This window comes from Corvus kubaryi, unplaced genomic scaffold, assembly GCF_017639235.1.
Source record: "Corvus kubaryi isolate FWS band 111438036 unplaced genomic scaffold, C.kubaryi_AGA036_p1.0 37284, whole genome shotgun sequence".
Classification (NCBI taxonomy): domain Eukaryota; kingdom Metazoa; phylum Chordata; class Aves; order Passeriformes; family Corvidae; genus Corvus; species Corvus kubaryi.
In genome coordinates this window covers 646,314-662,836 of record NW_024581088.1, presented here as the reverse complement: position 1 = coordinate 662,836, position 16,523 = coordinate 646,314, and the positions used below count along the sequence as shown (strand labels likewise).

At 55.7% G+C, this 16,523-nt stretch overlaps 2 protein-coding genes and 1 long non-coding RNA gene across 5 annotated transcripts in view; 2 read left to right on the top strand and 1 right to left on the bottom strand.

Moving 5' to 3' along the window:
• Positions 1 to 270: 270 nt before the first annotated feature.
• On the top strand, positions 271 to 2,402 carry ABHD11 (abhydrolase domain containing 11). 2 transcript variants are annotated; one of them, XM_042025860.1, is made up of 5 exons: positions 271 to 465; positions 564 to 737; positions 1,164 to 1,334; positions 1,440 to 1,621; positions 1,903 to 2,402. In XM_042025860.1, the coding sequence occupies exons 2-5, from the start codon at positions 615 to 617 to the stop codon at positions 2,039 to 2,041; spliced, it is 615 nt and encodes a 204-aa protein (XP_041881794.1). In that variant the 5' UTR covers positions 271 to 465; positions 564 to 614; the 3' UTR covers positions 2,042 to 2,402. The 2 variants fall into 2 exon arrangements, with proteins under 2 accessions (XP_041881794.1, XP_041881793.1); XM_042025859.1 differs by having other exon boundaries at positions 380 to 465; positions 560 to 737.
• Positions 2,403 to 3,297: 895 nt separating this feature from the next.
• On the bottom strand, positions 3,298 to 6,419 carry LOC121663521. 2 transcript variants are annotated; one of them, XR_006015657.1, is made up of 3 exons: positions 5,142 to 6,419; positions 4,778 to 4,875; positions 3,298 to 3,679 (listed from the first exon to the last, which is right to left on the bottom strand). It is a non-coding gene; the product is annotated as an uncharacterized LOC121663521 (long non-coding RNA). The 2 variants fall into 2 exon arrangements; XR_006015658.1 differs by having other exon boundaries at positions 3,298 to 3,646.
• Positions 6,420 to 6,754: 335 nt separating this feature from the next.
• The window catches only part of MTMR4 (myotubularin related protein 4), a 57,147-nt gene continuing 47,378 nt past the window's right edge, over positions 6,755 to 16,523 (top strand). Inside the window, exon 1 of the mRNA XM_042025853.1 lies at positions 6,755 to 6,829. The gene's annotated coding sequence lies outside the window, so the exon portion shown is untranslated. The remainder of the gene's footprint in view (positions 6,830 to 16,523) is intronic.

The following is a 16,523-nucleotide window of genomic DNA, read 5'->3' as shown; positions in this document are numbered from 1 at the left end:
CGGGCCCCGGAGCAGAGCCTGGGCCCTGCCCTGAGCCCTCCCTGCAGCCAGGGACAGCCAGGGCTGAGGGCCCCTCTCAGCTGGGGCTCCTCTCGAGGCTGAGCAGCCCCGGCTCCCTCAGCCTGTCCTGGGCACGGAGATGCTCCAGGCCCTCCTCATCCTCACAGACGGCGCCGGCCCTGCTCCAGGAGCTCCATGTCTCCCTTTTCCTGAGGAGCCCAGGACTGCACACAACGCTCCAAATGTGCCTCACCAGGGCTGGGCAGAGGGGCAGGGCTCACTTCCCCCCCACCCCTCTGGCCATACCCCGTGCCCCTCTCTCCCTGCAGTGCAGTGCCCCTGGCCCATGTGGAGGTGGAGGGTCGCAGGGACCGGCCACCCCTTGTCCTGCTCCACGGGCTCTTTGGCAGCCATGGCAACTTCCAGACGGTGGCCAAGACACTGGTACGCCGTGGTAGCGGCAAGGTGAGACCCAGGGGGTGTGGGGAGGAGCAGCACCCAGGGAGCAGTGCAGGGTCATGGTGGGCAGTGCCTGGGGTGACACGGTGCCCCTGCCCAGGCAGGTGCTGACAGTGGATGCCCGGAACCATGGCAGCAGCCCCCACAGCCCTGTGATGACATATGAAGCAATGAGCCTGGACGTGCAGCACCTCCTGAGCCGCCTGGGAATCAACAAGTGCATCCTCGTGGGACACAGCATGGGGGGCAAGACGGCCATGACGCTGGCCTTGCAGCGGGTCGGCAGGCACGGGGATGGGAGTGGGGTCCCAGGCTCAGGAAGTTCCAGGGGGAGCTTTAGGGAGGGGGTGGCACCTTCGGAGGCTGTTCACCGGTGCCAGCCTTGCCCCCAGCTCCAGAGGGACTTGTCTGTGTCAGGGTGGGTGCTGTCCCACACAGAGCTGTAAGCCAGGCTGTGGGAGCAGGAGTAAATCTGTGTCCACCAGCCCATGCTCTGCCCTGTCCCTCCAGCACCGATTGCAGGGGAGCTTGGAGATCTCTGCCAAGCACAAGGACTCTGGGAAGGGCATGTGGAGGTCTCTGCTGAGGCAGGATGGAGCTAAGAGCCTCCAGAGAATCAGACTGGGAGCAGAGCCCTGTCCCCACTCCCTCTGGGGAGACCTTGGGAGATCCTGGCATCTGATCTGCCCTGCTTGTGTCTCCAGCCAGACCTGGTGGAGCGCCTCATCTCCGTAGACATCAGTCCTGGCTCAACCGCCCCCGTGTCCGAATTCTCCGCCTACATCTCGGCCATGAAGGAAGTGAAGGTCCCGGTGGGGCTGTCCCGCTCGGCAGCACGCCAGCTGGCTGACGACCAGCTGCAGCCCGTGGTCAAGGTAGGAAATCCTGTGGGAGATGGGGGTAGAGGGGAGGATGGAGGGTGCCAGGGCATCCTGCTTTGTTGCTCTTACTGAAGAGCGCACGATCCCCTTCCGTGACAGCTCCCACAGCTGAGACAGTTCCTCCTCACCAACCTGGTGGAGGTGGAGGGCCGCTACGTGTGGCGGGTGAACCTGGAGGCTATTTCCCTGCACCTGGCAGACATCATGAACTTCCCTGTTTTCCACAAGCCATATCCTGGTCCTGCACTCTTCTTGGGAGGGTCCGACTCACCCTATATCAGGTGAGACTGGAGAGAAGTGGTTCCAGGTCTGACCTCTTGTGCTCTTTGCAGCTGCCAAGGGTGGGAGGGGAATTCCCCCCCTGGGATGCGGAGGGTCCTGAGCAAGGGCTGTGCCTCCAGCCGCCAGTGACACCCACACACTGGAGCAAGGGGGAACCTGGGGGCCCCCCTGGGCTTTCCTAGCAGGGAAGGAGCCATACCCGGGATCACCCTCTGCTTGGGGAGGTGAGGGAAGACACCAGGAGGGACCTCTGATCATGGTGTGTTCCCTTGTCCTGCAGCTCCAGAGACTACCCAGAGATCCAACGCCTCTTCCCCAAGGCAGAGATCCAGTACATTAAAGGTGCAGGCCACATAGTCCATCAGGATAAATTTGAAGAATTCATCACTGCTGTCCTCAATTTCCTGCCACAGCTGTAGCACTGAGGACCAGGGTTTCAGCAAGGACCGTGTGGGTCCTGAGGAGCTCTGGGCAGTGACACAGGGCTGAGGTTCTGAGGATGGGCTCAGCTGGGCCTGGTTGCCCTCACTACAGTCTGATTCTGCCTGCAAGACCTTCTCCCATCCTGGTTCTCCTGCAGCCAGAGCAGAGACGCACCTGCATCCTGCTGGGACCTGCCACCTCGCAGGGACACGGGGTGGCACTGGCTCAGGACACTGTCCTACCTGCACAGGAGAGTCAGGCACATGGAGGGGGCAGGAGAGCCCTCTCGTTTTCCTGCTGCCAGAGCCTTCCATGGATCTGCAGAATGTGCAATAAAGCTGAATTCATGCAAAGGCATAACAGGAACTGGACGTGGCCATGGAGGGCACGGCATGTGCGGGGGGCACAGGAAGGGGTTCTCACTTGCCAGCAGGGCTGCTGGTGGGAGGTGACAGCTGGACTGGGCCCTAAGGTGACAAGCTGTGGAAGCAGTGCACGTGAGACACAGGTTTGAGGATCTTTCTTGGCTCCCAGGGGGAATTGCATCCTTGCTCTATGCCTGGGGCAGTGTAAGGATTGAGGTGTGGGGGAATCTGCCTCCTGAGCAAGGCGTGTGTCTGCCCAGCCTGTCCCAAAGACAGGTGTCCCTTTGTCCCTGAGCTCCTGACAATTTCTCCCCTCCCACCTGCTTTGCATCCTCCCGCGGCAGCATAACGCCCACACACCACGGGTTGGAGGCAGAGGAGCAGGGTGTCTGCTGCAAAAATCCCTTTATTGGACAACTGGGAAATCCGGGGACAGGGCAGAAGTGACTAGGGGGGTGACAGATCATCTCTGTCACAGCTGGGGATACGCTTTGTGTGGGGACAATAGAGACACTAACCATCTCTGCTTCTGCTGCTCCCTGGGATGAGTTTGCTTAATTTGGGGTTATTTAGAGGCCCCAAAAGGGAGGGAGGGCAGGAGACTCAGGATATTTTATTCTAGGTCTGGCTGTAGTTGCCTGGCAGAGTGGGCACCAGGGACTGCTTTGGAGATTTGTTGTGTTTCTGCAGAGCTGTTCTTGTCTCTTCCCCTTGTCCTTTCCTTTTTCCTTTCCTTTCCTTTTTCCTTTCCTTTTTCCTTTCCTTTTTCCTTTCCTTTTTCCTTTCCTTTTTCCTTTCCTTTCCTTTCCTTTCCTGATACAGTGCATCTCTCAGGAGCTGGGCTGCACTGGCCTTGAGCTTTCTGCTATATCACCCTCAAATTCACACACTTTTGCTCTCTGTGTATTATTTGTTTCATGTGAAGAACATCAGACCAATAAGCTCCAGAGTCACTGGCTACTGAAATGAGTTCCTTGGGTGCCACCAGCCAGCTGGGGGTGGGGTCTGGCCCCAGCTATCAGCACACAAGACCTTTGGACCGAGCCACGAGCTCTGGAGCCCAGGATCAGCGGGGGATTTCTCCCCACTCCTTCCTGCTGGCCAGGTACCAGGTTTGGGGCACAGACAAAAGGCTGCCACGAGACGCAAGGTCAAGAGTGTCACCATGGCAGGGCATCAGTGGCCTGAGAAGAGGCAGAGCTTCCAGAACGTTGTAGTCCATTCTTGTGATGGCATCTGCTGAGGGAACATAGGGAAGCACTGTCGGACCTAGGGTGAGAGATAGCAGGGAGAAATGAGTGCAGCTCTGTTTCCTGCACGGGAAGGGTGCAGGGAATCAAGAAACATCCCAGGGGCACATCCAGGCATGTGTCTGGTGGCACGAGGGATGCCATGGGCTGCACCAACACGCTGGGCTCTGTGCCCGTGGTGTCAGGGTGCTGATGCCTCCAGAGATCCAGCTGACGCCCCAGGCAAAACCAGACCCCTTTCTGACAACCTGCTCCCTCCCAAGGGGCCTGCCAAAAAATGACCTCTCCCAGCCTGATCTCTGCTCCAAGCAGGATTTCTGACCCTTGGCACAGCTGCAGTTAACCACAAACCCCGCCTTTAGGAAGACCTCTATGTGGCTGTTGCAGGCATGGTTTCAAAACTGCTCTGTCAGGCATTGGGTAGAAATGGAGCCTGTTGATGACCTGCAGGATGTGGTATCTGGGGAGACAGAAGACGTCAAGTGTGACTTCACTGGTGTCCCTCACTGCAGCAGTGATTAATGCTAGGTGCCAGGCCTGGAGACTGGGGCACCTTCTCCAAGATCATTCTGTTTGGCCCATCTGACCAACAGCGTGGAAAAAGGACAGGGCATCCCAGGGAAGACACAAGTGATACGAATATTTTCTTCAAGGCTCTGCTCTCCTCCCAGCTGCCACGCTGGCATGGCCTGGAGCCATCTGAGACCCAGCAGGAGAAGGCAATTTCCACCGCGGTGGTTAGCGGGGGAAGTAGAATTGGCAGGAGGAGTGCAGGCAGAGCCCCGCCTCCAGAGAGGCTCCAGGGAAGGAGGTGACAAAGCTCTGGCCCTGGTGCTGCTTAGAGGGATCTGCAGGTGTCCTGAACAGCTGTGTACCCTGGCGGTGGGGTTCCCTGCAGTTAAGGTTGGACTCAATTATCTCAAAGGTCTGTTCCAATCTAATTGGTTCTGTGATTCTGTGGCCTCCTGCCCTGCTCCTTGGTCGGCAAGCCCCTGGCTCCCCTCAGCACGCCCCTGCCTGCTCCATCAGGGTGGCTGGGCTATGCTCCTGCCCTCCTCTCGTCTACTCTGCCACAGCACGTGGGCTCCCTCTCTGTCCCTGATGCCGCAGTACTCACTCAGGGAGCACTGCCGGATCCGCTGCTGGCCCTGGATACCAACGAGGGCAACGGGGGTACCTCAGCGTCAGGAAGGGCCAGTGGCACAGCAGACGACCCTGCAAGCAGAAAGCTCCTCAGTTACACTGGGAAGCGCCTGCAGCAAGAGGAGCTGTTGCAGGGCCCTTGGGGGCCCCTGTTCAGCCCCACAGGGGACAGTCACCCCCAAAAGCTCTGTCATCACAGGGTGGCAAGGGGGTCTCAGAGCAGTGATACCCAACTGCTCCTTGCCTTTGAGCCCTGGACGCTCCCCAGGGCTGGACCCTGCTCCAGCATCCCAGTGGAGGCTCTGGCCAGGAGCAGACCACGGCCCTTCATCTCTCACCTGAGTCAGCTCAGACCCAGCTGCTCCACCATCCTGAGGCTGTCAGTGAAGATCTGGCTGGCCTTGGTGCCCTTCTGGAGCACAATGTTTATGAGGAGTCAAGGCTTATCCACGTGCATCCTGCACCTCTTCCACCTCACTGAGTCTTAGAATCCAGTGGGTCAGCAGGCTGTCCAGCATCCTAGAGATCAGAGGGTTGCTCACATGCTCCACAAACTCTTCCTGCACATTCTGGAGGAGCTCCTCTTCAGGATGGCACCATCTGCCCCATGCCATAGCTCCAGCTGCCCCACCACTCCTTCCAGGTGCTCCCTCCTCCCCATCACCTCTCTACCTGCTCCCCCTGCCCTACTGCCAACCCAGGGTGTTGCCCCCTCCTTAATTTTCCAGCCCAGCGGCTTTCCATCACCCACCTCCCCATTTCCCACACATTTTTCCCAGAGAAATCGCCCGAAGCAATGCAATTGCAAAGATTCAGCATCCACGGGACGAGGAGGAAGCTCCCTCCTGCACCTCTGAGAGCCAGGCCCGGGACAGCTCCACTCGCAGCTGGCACCAGGCAGGGATGGTTGTCCTCTGTCGAGGACCAATATCCCTTTGTCCACACCCCCAAACCCTCCAGACCTGTCTGGGGCTGGGCTCAGCTCATCCTTTCCAGGGGATGCAGGGAGACACCGCCTCGGGCAGCAGCATCTCATCCTGGCAGCTGGGAGCACGGGAGCAGCTGCCCAGGGAGGCGTGGAGTCTCCCGCTCCGGGCACATTCCAAACCCACCCGGACGCGTTCCTGTCACCTGCTCTGGGTCACCCTGTCTTGGCAGGGGAGTTGGACTGGGTGATCCCCACAGGTCCCTTCCAGCTTCAACTATTCTGTGATGCAGAATGTAAAACCCGGGCAGTGAGAAAGCCTGGGATTGCCCCCTAACTCCACTAGCGGGGCTGTGCCGCAGGGCAGGCTGAGGATGGCAGGGGTAGGAGTAACGCCACGGACCGGGAAACGCAGGCACGAGGCGGGGGGCAGAGGCCATCCAGCCCCAGGGGAGACACATCCAGGCAGTGAGAAGCAGCAGCGGCCCGAGGCTGAGAGGGGCGGTGGAACGGGGAGGCCTCACGATCTCTCTACCATGCCGGTGGCCCCGCAGGCCGCGGAAGCGGCGACCCCGCGCCATCCTGCCCCGGCTGGGGCACCGGAGGCGACCCCACCCCCCCGATGGCCGCGGGCTGGTCCCTGGGCGCTGCCTGGGACGGCCGTCCCTCAGCTCCGGGACCCGCCGGGCGCTGCCGGCCCCGCGGCGCTGAGGGGTCCCCGTCACCGGGCGGTCACGTGACGGGACAGCCCACCGTGCCCCCCCGCCCCATTCCCCGCCGCCCTTTCCTGCGGGGAGGCGCTGCGCGGGCGCCGATTGGCTGCGGCGGGACGCGCTGTGATTTCTCATTGGCCGCCGGGCGCCGGGCGCCGCCCCCTCCCGTGTCACGGGATAGGCCTGGCGGGAGCGCGGGTGGGCGTGGCCCGGCGGCCGGTGGCGCTGGGCGGGGACGCGTTCCTTCCGCTGATTGGTCGGTGGCGCCGGCGGTGCCGGGCGGTGGTTGGGCCGGGGCGCGGGGCCGGGGGGGGGGGGCCGGGCGGGAGCCGCACGCGGCAGAGGCGGGAGTGGCGCGGCCGGAGCCGGGCGGGACCCGCCGGGACAGGTGAGACCGGGGCTGCCCGGGACCCCCCGCCCCCGCTGCCCTCCCGCCGCCCCGGCACCCAGCGCCGCTCCTCGGGCCGCCGCCCGCCGCGGCCCCGCTCCTTCTCTCCGCCACCCGAAGAGCGCGGCCTCCCCGGGGCCTGTCCGTGAGGGGCGGCACCGCCCGGTGGCGGCAGCGCTGAGGCGGCGGGGGCCCTGCGGGCCGGGCCCGGGCCGGGCTGCACCGGAGGTTCCGCGGTGTCACCGGCGGGCGGAGGCGGGGTCGCAGTCAGACCGAGGAGGGGAGCGCGGGGCTCCTGCTGGGGCCGGCCCTGCCCGCTCCGGCCCTGCCGCGGGGCCTGAGCCCTTCCCCGGCCGAGGCTGCGGGCGCGGCTCGCCTCCCTCCCTCTGCCGTCCCCCCGCGCTGGGGCCGTGCAGATCTCGCCTAGAAGCGCCTGGCGGGTGGGAGATTCTTGTGCCGCAGAGAGCCGGGGTAGCGGCACGGAGCTGGTTCTTCTTCGCACTCGGTGGGGTTTGTCCGGTGCCCCGCGAAGGCCACACACGGCTGTGTTTGGAGCAGGTGCCTCCCCTCCGTGTTGGGTAGGAGCTGGTTCTGTGCTGGTTTGGAACGGCGGGTGGCTGAAGTTTGGTGTGGAGATGGTGTTGTTGCAGGTTTGACATTTATTTAGTACCCCCTCAGCTAACTGTTGTAAACACTGGCTTCCCTAAAGCAGTTGCTCTGATGCCTTTGGTTTTCCTGCTGAATTAACTGAAGCGGGATGAACTCCAAATAATCCATGTTAAATTGTGGGTCCCTAGAACATTATTGGCCACATTATGTTAACCGTCTTGTAAGGATCCTGATGGTGATTTTGGCAATGACTTGAAGGAAGATGACAGCTAAAAGCTGAGGAACTGCATGGGCAACTCAAGAGTGCTGATTAGAAAATGGGAAATGAGAATCTGACACTGTGGCCTGGCTAGTTTGGCGCTGGACTTTGGGGAGACCACGCATGTTTTACCGGAGAAAACAAACTGCAGGAAGAGTCCATAATGGGAACAGAGAGACAGGGGAGGGAGAAGTGGGTTCTGTCCTGGGAAGCAGGAATTTTTGCCTGGGTTCATGAATATGTTGAACACAGGCAGGCTGGAGGTGGTCTTTGGTGCCTCACTGAGGAGGAGGAGGAGAGGGAGTGTTAACTCAGCTCCCACACTGGTGCAAAAGCTGCTGTGCCCAGGTTTGGTGCCTGTGTGTGGTTCAAAGCTGGTGGAAAGCTGGGCAGAGTTTGGAGATGTATGAGGTGGGATTAAAGGTGAAAAAAGCTGCCATGTGGTGCCGAGAGAACTCCATCTGCTTCCTCCAGCAAGAACTTGAGAGAAGATCTGGCCAGTCTGCGTCTGCTTGTGGAGAACAGAGGTTGGACACTGGGAATTCAGTCTAGCTGGTGAGAGTATGTGTACATGGAAACCAAAACCTGTATCTTTAGGTGATAGAGATGCGAGCATGAGAAGAAACTTCCCTCAGTCAGTGATGACTTTGTATTGGTTGCCAGCTTTTACATGGAGGCTCCATATTTTTCTTTTTTTAATAAAAGCAGCTGGGCTCACAGCCCCAGGAGTTTGGGGGTCTGCTCTGCTTGGGGGTCTGTGAGGTGGCTGTGATGACTTTCAGGGAGTTTGCTGGAAGATGGACATCTAAGTAAACTGGGAAATAAATGTAAAAGTTTCGCTTATAAATTTCTTGGAACATCTGGGTTCCCCTTTCCTTTGCTGTGTTCTCAGGAATCTTTTTATCTGGCTGTGATGGTTATTTAATTTTTCTGAGAGAGCCTTTAGTGGGACATTTCCTCAGAGGTGTCATTGCTGTGGGTTTTGTGGCAGGATCCTTCCAGCCCATGTGTCTCAACAACAGTGTCACTTACCTGTCAGATTTAGTTGTAACAAGCTGAAAGAAAAAAAAATCCAAACCCAAAACCCAAATCAAGGGAAGCTTTAGGGGCAGATCTTGCCACAGAGGCTTTGGAGAATGCTGCTGTGCCAGCTTTTATTGTGATCTCAATCTGCCAAATATGCACTGGCCTGCTTTTGTTTTTTGTTTACGTGGGGCTTCTCAAAGTCTCCCTTGTCCCAGCACTGGGGGAGCGCAGGGATGATGTGAGCAGCCTTTCCTCGGCCTGGTGCCTGTGTCTGGCTGGGCTTTGCTCACCTGGAGGCAGGTGCCAGGCCTGGATGACTCTAGTCTGCTCTGTTTGTGAGGATTGCTCTGGGAATTGGGCCTTCTCCTCCAAGAGACGTAGTTTTAGTCTGTGCTGTTTGAGTCAGAGCTACTTCCATTCTTCTTCTCTGTCCTCAGTTTGTTTTAGAGGCTGCTGTCAGTGGAGGGAGAGGGTTGTTCTCAGTAATACTTTGGTAAGTGAAGAAAAAGGAGGGTAGAGAGAACTGAGATTGTTTTGGGGGATGTGAGGTTGCACTGAGTGTGTGCAGTGGCTTTGGAAATGACTGAGCATTGTTTCACAGGAAAATCCAGCAGTGTCATCTAACCCAGGTTATTTTTATCAGAGAGAAATGTGAACAGAAGGGAAAAAATCAGTGTTGCATACTTGCACATCACACTCAGCTTCCCAGGACAGGTATGCTCCCCCAAGGAATTAATAATTATCAAACAGTTATGAAAGCTCATACCTTTCTCTTCCCCCTTCCGAGGCAGCTCCAGCCAACCAATTTCCCATGTGTTTTTGGATATCAAGTGGGCTCTTACCATGAGACTTGTCGCTCTGTGCTGAACTAGATCAGGGCCCTTTTTAGATAATGATGAATGGAGATAAGAGCTATTTAAAAAATTACTTTGCTCTTAGCAAATTAGCATAACAGATTAATCCCTGCTCGTAATCCCTGGCCTGTTCTCCAGGAGGATGCTGGGGCTGTGATGGAGCAGGGAGGAATTTTGTCTGGTCACTTAGAGCATGCTCCCGGCCAATATAATCGCTTCCCGTCTGTTCCTCCCCGGTGCTCCCGCAGTTCCAGGCACTCCCAACAGCCCCAAAGGATAGGATTTCCCTCCAGAGGGATCAGATGATTAGCTTATAAATAGCAAATGCCTGCTCAGGCCTACTTTCCAGGGTGGTTTGGTCCCTGTCCTGTTTGAAGCAATGAGTACGACTGCATCTGCACCTTGTGGCCCGGAGCTGAATCCAAGGAAAGGGGGATGCTTTCCCTTGAGATGGCGAATTTCTGCGCGGAAGGAAACTGCCCTGGTGCAAGGTGCTTTGGCTTTGCAGCCAGAGCCTCAGAGGGGGGGATTGACTGGGAGGCTCCGGCAGCAGCAGCGCACTGTGCTGCTAGATGTGCTGGCACGGCACAGGGAAACCGGCTCTTTTCTCTGGGAATGTGAGCTGAAATGGAACTGAAACATGTTCAGTGGCTGAATCGTGTTTGAGATGAGCCTGTGTTCCTGCCAGGAAGCCTGTGCTGGTAGTGGGGCACCCTTGTCTCAAAGCCTGAGCTCTTGGAGTCCTCTTTGAGTTGCACACATTCCCCCTTACCTATTTCCTTCCAACCTTCCTTCCTTTCTCTCTATTTTGGTCGGTCCTGGGCTGCTGAGAGAGTCTGACACACATCAAGGTTTAGGGTCTGTCAGGACTCCTTCCAACACAGCTTCCCCACAGCTCTCTCAAGAGAGCTTCATTCGTGCTTGGCCTTCCTCGTGCTGAGGTTTGAAGTGCAGCCTCAGGTCGCTCTGACATACCTGGGTTTGCCTCGGAGCTGGAGGAGCCCCTTCCCAGCAGGGTGGGAATCGAATTGTGGGGATAGTTTTCATGGGATTTGTTTTGCAACGTCGTTGTGCAGTGATTTGTGTGTGGTGGGTCTGGGAGCAGCCTTGGCCTTTCCAGACAGAGGTAACTTTAGTGGGACAGAGCATCAGCAGAACTAAACTGACAGTTCCCACTCGTAACAGTGGTAAGGCCTTTGTTGTTACTTACTACTTTGTCTGTGTTGCTCTTTCTCAGTTGAGAGATACCCTCAAATTTCTTCTTCAAGAGGGAGAAGCCTGCCCAGGGCCTATCCCAAGAGAGGAGAGTTATGTGTCAGTATATTCTGTTTCAACATGTATCAGGTTTCTGGCCTCAGAGGTTTCCTTTTATGTTGTGAGCATTTGTAGGCGCTTTATTCCCTTCAGTCTCTGATGGAGAGCATTCCTGATCTGCCTTCCCTCGTGGATCCTATTGCTTAACTTCTAGGTGGAGTGTTTGCTCAGCAGCGTGTGTGCTACAGCTGATCTCAGGCCCTGCACACCCGGGAAGGTCGGAGTTTTGCTTTTGCCAACAATTATTTTCCGGGGGGACAGAAACACTGCGGGGTCTCTTGCAAGGGTGCGGGTGTGATCGCACCGCAGAGATGCACACAGTGCTCACAGGAAGGATGGTAGTTAGGACTGAGGTTTTCCTAAGCCTTTGGAACAGGGTTTGCTAAAAATAAGATCGGTGGGAATGTTCTGATAGCAAAGTACAGGTGACATATTGGGTTCCTCAGTCTGTATGGTGACTCTTGCTGAGGTTGCTGACCACTGTCAGCTCCTCCCCGCTTTGGAGGAGCCTGTGCTGGCAGCAGGGACAGAGGTAGACACGGCTCACAATTTATCTGCTCGGGGGCAAAGTCTTGTAGCTGAACTTAAGCCCAGAATTGCAGTGGGGTATTCTCTGGAGCTCAGCTTTCTGCCGTTTCATGCTGTCTGAACAGCACTGGCTGGGAAGCAGAGTCCTTGTTCCTTTTCCAACCTGACCAGTTCTTCGCTGAAAAATGAAATTGTGGAATTGTTCTCAGAACGTGCTTGGACATGGCACTGCCTGTGAGTGACAGCTTTATGGTAAGGACCCTCAAAGCATTTCTGCTCTACAGTCAGTTCAGTTGCTTAGGCTCTGCCAGCCTTTCTCTGATGGTCCCTGCTGAAGCCGAGGACTGCTCCGAGCGAGCGAGGGCTGCAGTTTCCATTGTTCCTTCTGGAAGCTTCAGAGGGTTTTGTTGGTTTGTTTTATTGTAGAAACTTGTTGAAGTAGACAGCTTCCCCTGAGTGGATGAGTGCCTTGTGGCAATCCAGCATGAATCTATTCAGTTGTCTCTGTTGTTTCAACTGTGCTGCCTGGATTCATAATAAATTTTTTTTTTTTAATCTTTCAAAGGACTCGGCGGAAGTCTCCTTATTGCAGGAGCATGACTGGCATGTAGCACTCAGGGCCACCAGTGTGACAGAGCCAGGTGGGATCTGTTTCACTGTTCTAATGGGAATGAGAGCAGCCGTTGTCCTGTTTAGTAACTCGTTTATGAGGCACCTGCACCCAGTTTGGAGAAAGTCTCACCGAGGGTACCCTGGGAGAGCCTGGCTGGCTGCCAGCCCAGAGCCTGGGTCATGCCCATGCTTCCTGCAGCTCAGCTTGGCTGCCAGCACCACCTGGCAGCTTCATCACCCTGCGGGCTCCTTGTGACCCAGGGTGCTCAGAAGGAGTTTTAAGAGGATGTGAGGAGCCCTAGAGTTGTTGCTTCTCATCCCAGTCAGCATTGTTTGGGCTTATACTCACTTCTGCTTTCCAGCCAGACAGCACCCCCTTCCTACCTCCCCCAGGTCAGGGCTGCAGCTGCCCCCGTGTCAGAGGCACTTCTGCCTTCCTTCCCAAATAGCAGACTGAACTTCCCAAAGGCTAAAATGTTCTGTTCTTGCTGAAAACTTGAGAGCAAGCCCATGGCATCTGGGCACAGGCCAAAAAGCCTGTGCTGCCCTGGAGGTCAAGCTTGGGGCAGTGGAAATGAGTCTCTTCAGGCACGAGGCCTGGGGAGGCTGAAGTTGGATGTGGGACAGAGCAGCCTGTGTGTGCCAGGACAGAGCCTGTGTTTGGATGGGGAAAGAACAGCTGTGAAGTATTTGGGGGGTTGGTGGGAAGAAACACAGCAAAGTGGGAGTCAGTGAGCTCCTCTGGAAACACCAGAGATTTTTTTCAAGCTGCTTTACGTACCACTGAGGAGGCTGTGTCTGCAGTACATTCCCAGTGACCCAGGTGTTAAACTTTCCTCTGGCTGTGCTGAAGTACAGTTCATGGTTTGTGTCCTCTTGTCAGCTTTCCTGTGCCCTTGGGTAGGTCTGGACCCTTGTCAGCCACACATTCCCTCTCCAGTGCTCCTCCAGGATGACTCCAGGGTTTGTCACAGCCTGAGACATTTATGTCCTCTGTATGTGGGATTTATTTCCTTTGATGCTGTAGTTCAGTGCTGCTTTAGTTTTTAAAAGATGTGGCCCTTGTGACTCAGGGAACTGCTGCTAACTTCTGGTGTGAGGAGTGTCTGTCTGCTGTGCTCTGGAGCAGCCACTTCCCTCCAGTCCCAGTGGACAGCGGGATGGCTGGGAGCCCTGCAGAGGGATTAACTCTGGCACCTCTTTCTGGGGTATCAGTTTTTCCTTCTGTGTATTTGGATCCTTTGTGCTCCTAAACAATGTGCCTGGTTCTCTCGTTTCCAGCCCTCTGCAAATGTCTGTCTCACCTGCACAGGGCTCTTCATTGCCTGCCTGCTGTGGAGGGGAGATCTGCTGCTCCTGGAAAGTGCCAATGCTTAATATTTCGCTGTCAGGAAATCCTGGCTTGTGCTTTTCACATCCACCCCTTCACAAGAGGTAATTTTTCTAGGAAAAGAAAGTTCCCTGTGTCTACACACCTCCTCTGACAGCCAGGTGATATCTCAAGACCATGGATGTGTGTGCAAACCTAGCCAGGGGAAGTGGATACGGTGAGAGGGAGTCTGGGCAACGAGAATTCTCGTCTTGCTTGCAGCAAGGAAACGTCTCTTCTAGACCTGGTTTCCATGAAGTGCCAGGGGCTCTGCCTGCTGCCCCTTTCCCTTCTGCAGAAAGAGGGATAACACCCTGTCCAGGGAGAGGGACAAGAGCTGAGGTCAGCAGTGGCTCTTCCCAAAGAAGTCGTAGCCTAGCTGAGCTGATTGGTAACCAGCTGATTGGGAATTTTGGTACTACTGATGCCAGCTCTGACACTGCCAGCCTTGGTTGATGCTACAGCTCAAAGGGTGCAGTGCCTTTATGAAGTAATTTTGTTACTACATTTGGGGGAGTTTTATCATACCCAGGATAACCACATCCTTCCTGCTCCCACTCCAGCTCCCACACTGCTGCCCTGCTCAGGGCCTTGCTGCCTCTTAACTCAGGCGAATCTCAGGTGAAATTGCACTGGCCTCTGAATGTTTGTTATCGCTGTGCCCTGAGCTTTCATGTTTGGATATAGCTGCCTACGGGAAGAGAAAGTCCCTTGATTTCCAAGGAGAACTGCTTGTTTGTGCTGTGAAGTCCCTGTTTTCTGGGGGGCATTGAAGCTGTGGTGCATCCTAAAGGGCACATAATGGCAAGAATAGAGGATCTTTTCTTTAGAAGTGCTGTGGTGAGGGAAGGGGCCGTGATGGGAGATTCCCCGGTACTGGAGGTGAGTGCAGAAATCCCCGAGCGGACGCAAGAGCAAGTCCCAGACGTTCCCTGCAGTTTTGCTGGATTGCACCATCCCTCAGGGCCGTGTCAACGGCTCCTGCCCGCAGGGGAAACAGTCCCTTGAGCAGAGCTGTTGCTGCAGCAGCTTTGCTTTGTGACAGCTCCACTTCTGCTTCTCCTGGCGCTTGGGATCCTTGGAGTGGGTGTTCGCCGTGCCTGGTGAGAACAGTGGGGAGGAGTTCGGGGGCAGCATCTTTTGGAGGGGTGACCTGGGCACAGTTTGTCTTTGCCATAAACACTCACAGGGATGCTGGCTGTTTCTGTGTGATGTGGTGATACTGGGGATTATCATCCTGGAGAGCAGATGCTTTGTTTGTGTCCCACAGCTGGCTGGGAGCACAAAGAACCGAAGAACCGTGTTGGAGAGGAGCTTTGCTGCTTGCTGAAGGTGCAGGAAGGGGTAATTAGTGGAGCTGCCTCAGGCTGAGATTTGATGGATGTAGGGAGGAGCAGGGCCTGCAGAGAAACCTCTGCAGGACTTTGAGATAATACGTGATCAGAAGAACTGAATGAATGGGCCTGCTTTGGCCTGAAGAATTGGTCATGTCCTTTCTGCTGCCTGTGGCTGACTCATACCACTGAGCGTTCCTCAGGGAGCCGGTAGCTCCCAGCATCCAAGGTACTGTGCTCGTTATAGGGCAGCCTGGAGACATATTGCAGGCAGCTGCCCGAGGGAATGCCACGTTACCGGCAGGCAGCCAGCACAGGCTGGATGCAGATCCATGGGGAGTGCCTGCCAGGGCTGGGATGTGCCAGCGAGCAACTCATACCCCTCCCTGCTGTCCTTTGCACTTCCTTGGGCTGGCACGAGGTCTTGTCTTCCTTACCCTGTTCTTTGCTCTTTCCCCTTTCTGGAATTGGAAAGTTAATCTATGGGGACTCTCCAGGGAGTGCCACTCTTCCCAGTATGCCAGTGAGCAGATGGATCCCTCTCTGCTGCCTCATGTCTGCATTTCCAAATGAAAGTGGGTAGCTAAGCACCTTTGGATGCTGGATAAGATGATCCTAGACAGAGCCTGTTTTGTTCAGCAAGGAGACCAAATTGAGATTATTTTTTAATGTGAAACTCTTGAGTGCAGAGGTTCTGTGCAGATCTGGCTCATTAGGAAACTCTGCAGAGCTTTTGTTGCCATTGCTAAATGAGGCAAAAGAGGAAGTAAAAGTGGTTCTGTTCTGTAAAGTGGATTCATAGTTTTGTTTTATAATAAACCACAGACTTAGTGACAAGCGAATCTCCTACCTCCCTCTCTTTGTTCCACTGCATCGTTCTTTCCTCAATAGTTGTTTTTACTAGAGGAATTCCCAGAAGTATGAGAGGAACTGTTCTTCCTGTAAGTTTGTCTTTTATTGAAACATAAGAGGAAGTTCCTTAGAGTTCTGTGAAAAGGTTCAATAGGTCTCGTGGCACAGGAAGTCACATTTTCAGCATGTTTTACTAATGATGAAGTACTCAAAACTGAAGCCGGAATGAGCAGCCGGTTCCTCTGTTGGAATTCCCTGGGGAGCAGCAGCCCAGCAGGTGGGATCCCACTGCCCTTGTGCTGCCGCTCCTGCTTCCTCCCACCCCCCAAAATCCCACAGAAAAGGGCTGATACTGGAGCGATAGAAGCTGGGAAGTGGGATGTCTCACTGAGTGCTGCGACTCCAGCTTTCCATTCTGCCTGTTCTGGAGCTGGGGGGCTGGAGCCCAGGATGCTGGCCTGCATGGCAGCGTGGGCTGGAGTGAAAACACAGTGCTGGGGAAAACCTGGAGTCAGCTGGAATTGCTGATAGAGCTGCCACTGGTTTCGGTGACCCTGGGGTTCCATCTGTGTGTGTCAGTGATGCACTGTCAGGAGGAAGGGAACTGCCTCGTGTTTGGGCAAAGATGATAAAAATCCCAGTGCTTCCTGAGATTTGTCTTTGTGTTAGAGTAAGTCTGATGCATTGCAGTCTTGTCCTAAAACTTATAGAGGTAGGAATTTGATCCTTAATGAGTTTTATTATGGTCAGTTATTAAGCGGAAGAAATCCCAGGCTGTGTTCCCTGTGCGAATTGCAGCAGATGAGAATAAATCCTCTGGCTCCTCTTGGTACCGAGCTCAGCATGTGGCCACCTTCATCCCTCATCCTGTTGGAAGCTGCCAGCAGGGAAGGGACAGTGTGTGTGAATTTGAGCAGCTCTTGCTGCTAGATAAGCT

Excerpts from the sequence above, each read along its gene's own strand:
- ABHD11 (XM_042025859.1), top strand. The coding sequence starts at position 413 with ATGGCAACTTCCAGACGGTGGCCAAGACACTGGTACGCCGTGGTAGCG. Across the intron at positions 466-559 it reads TACGCCGTGGTAGCGGCAAG|GCAGGTGCTGACAGTGGATG; the intron begins GTGAGACCCAGG and ends GCCCCTGCCCAG. Across the intron at positions 1,622-1,902 it reads TCCGACTCACCCTATATCAG|CTCCAGAGACTACCCAGAGA; the intron begins GTGAGACTGGAG and ends CTTGTCCTGCAG.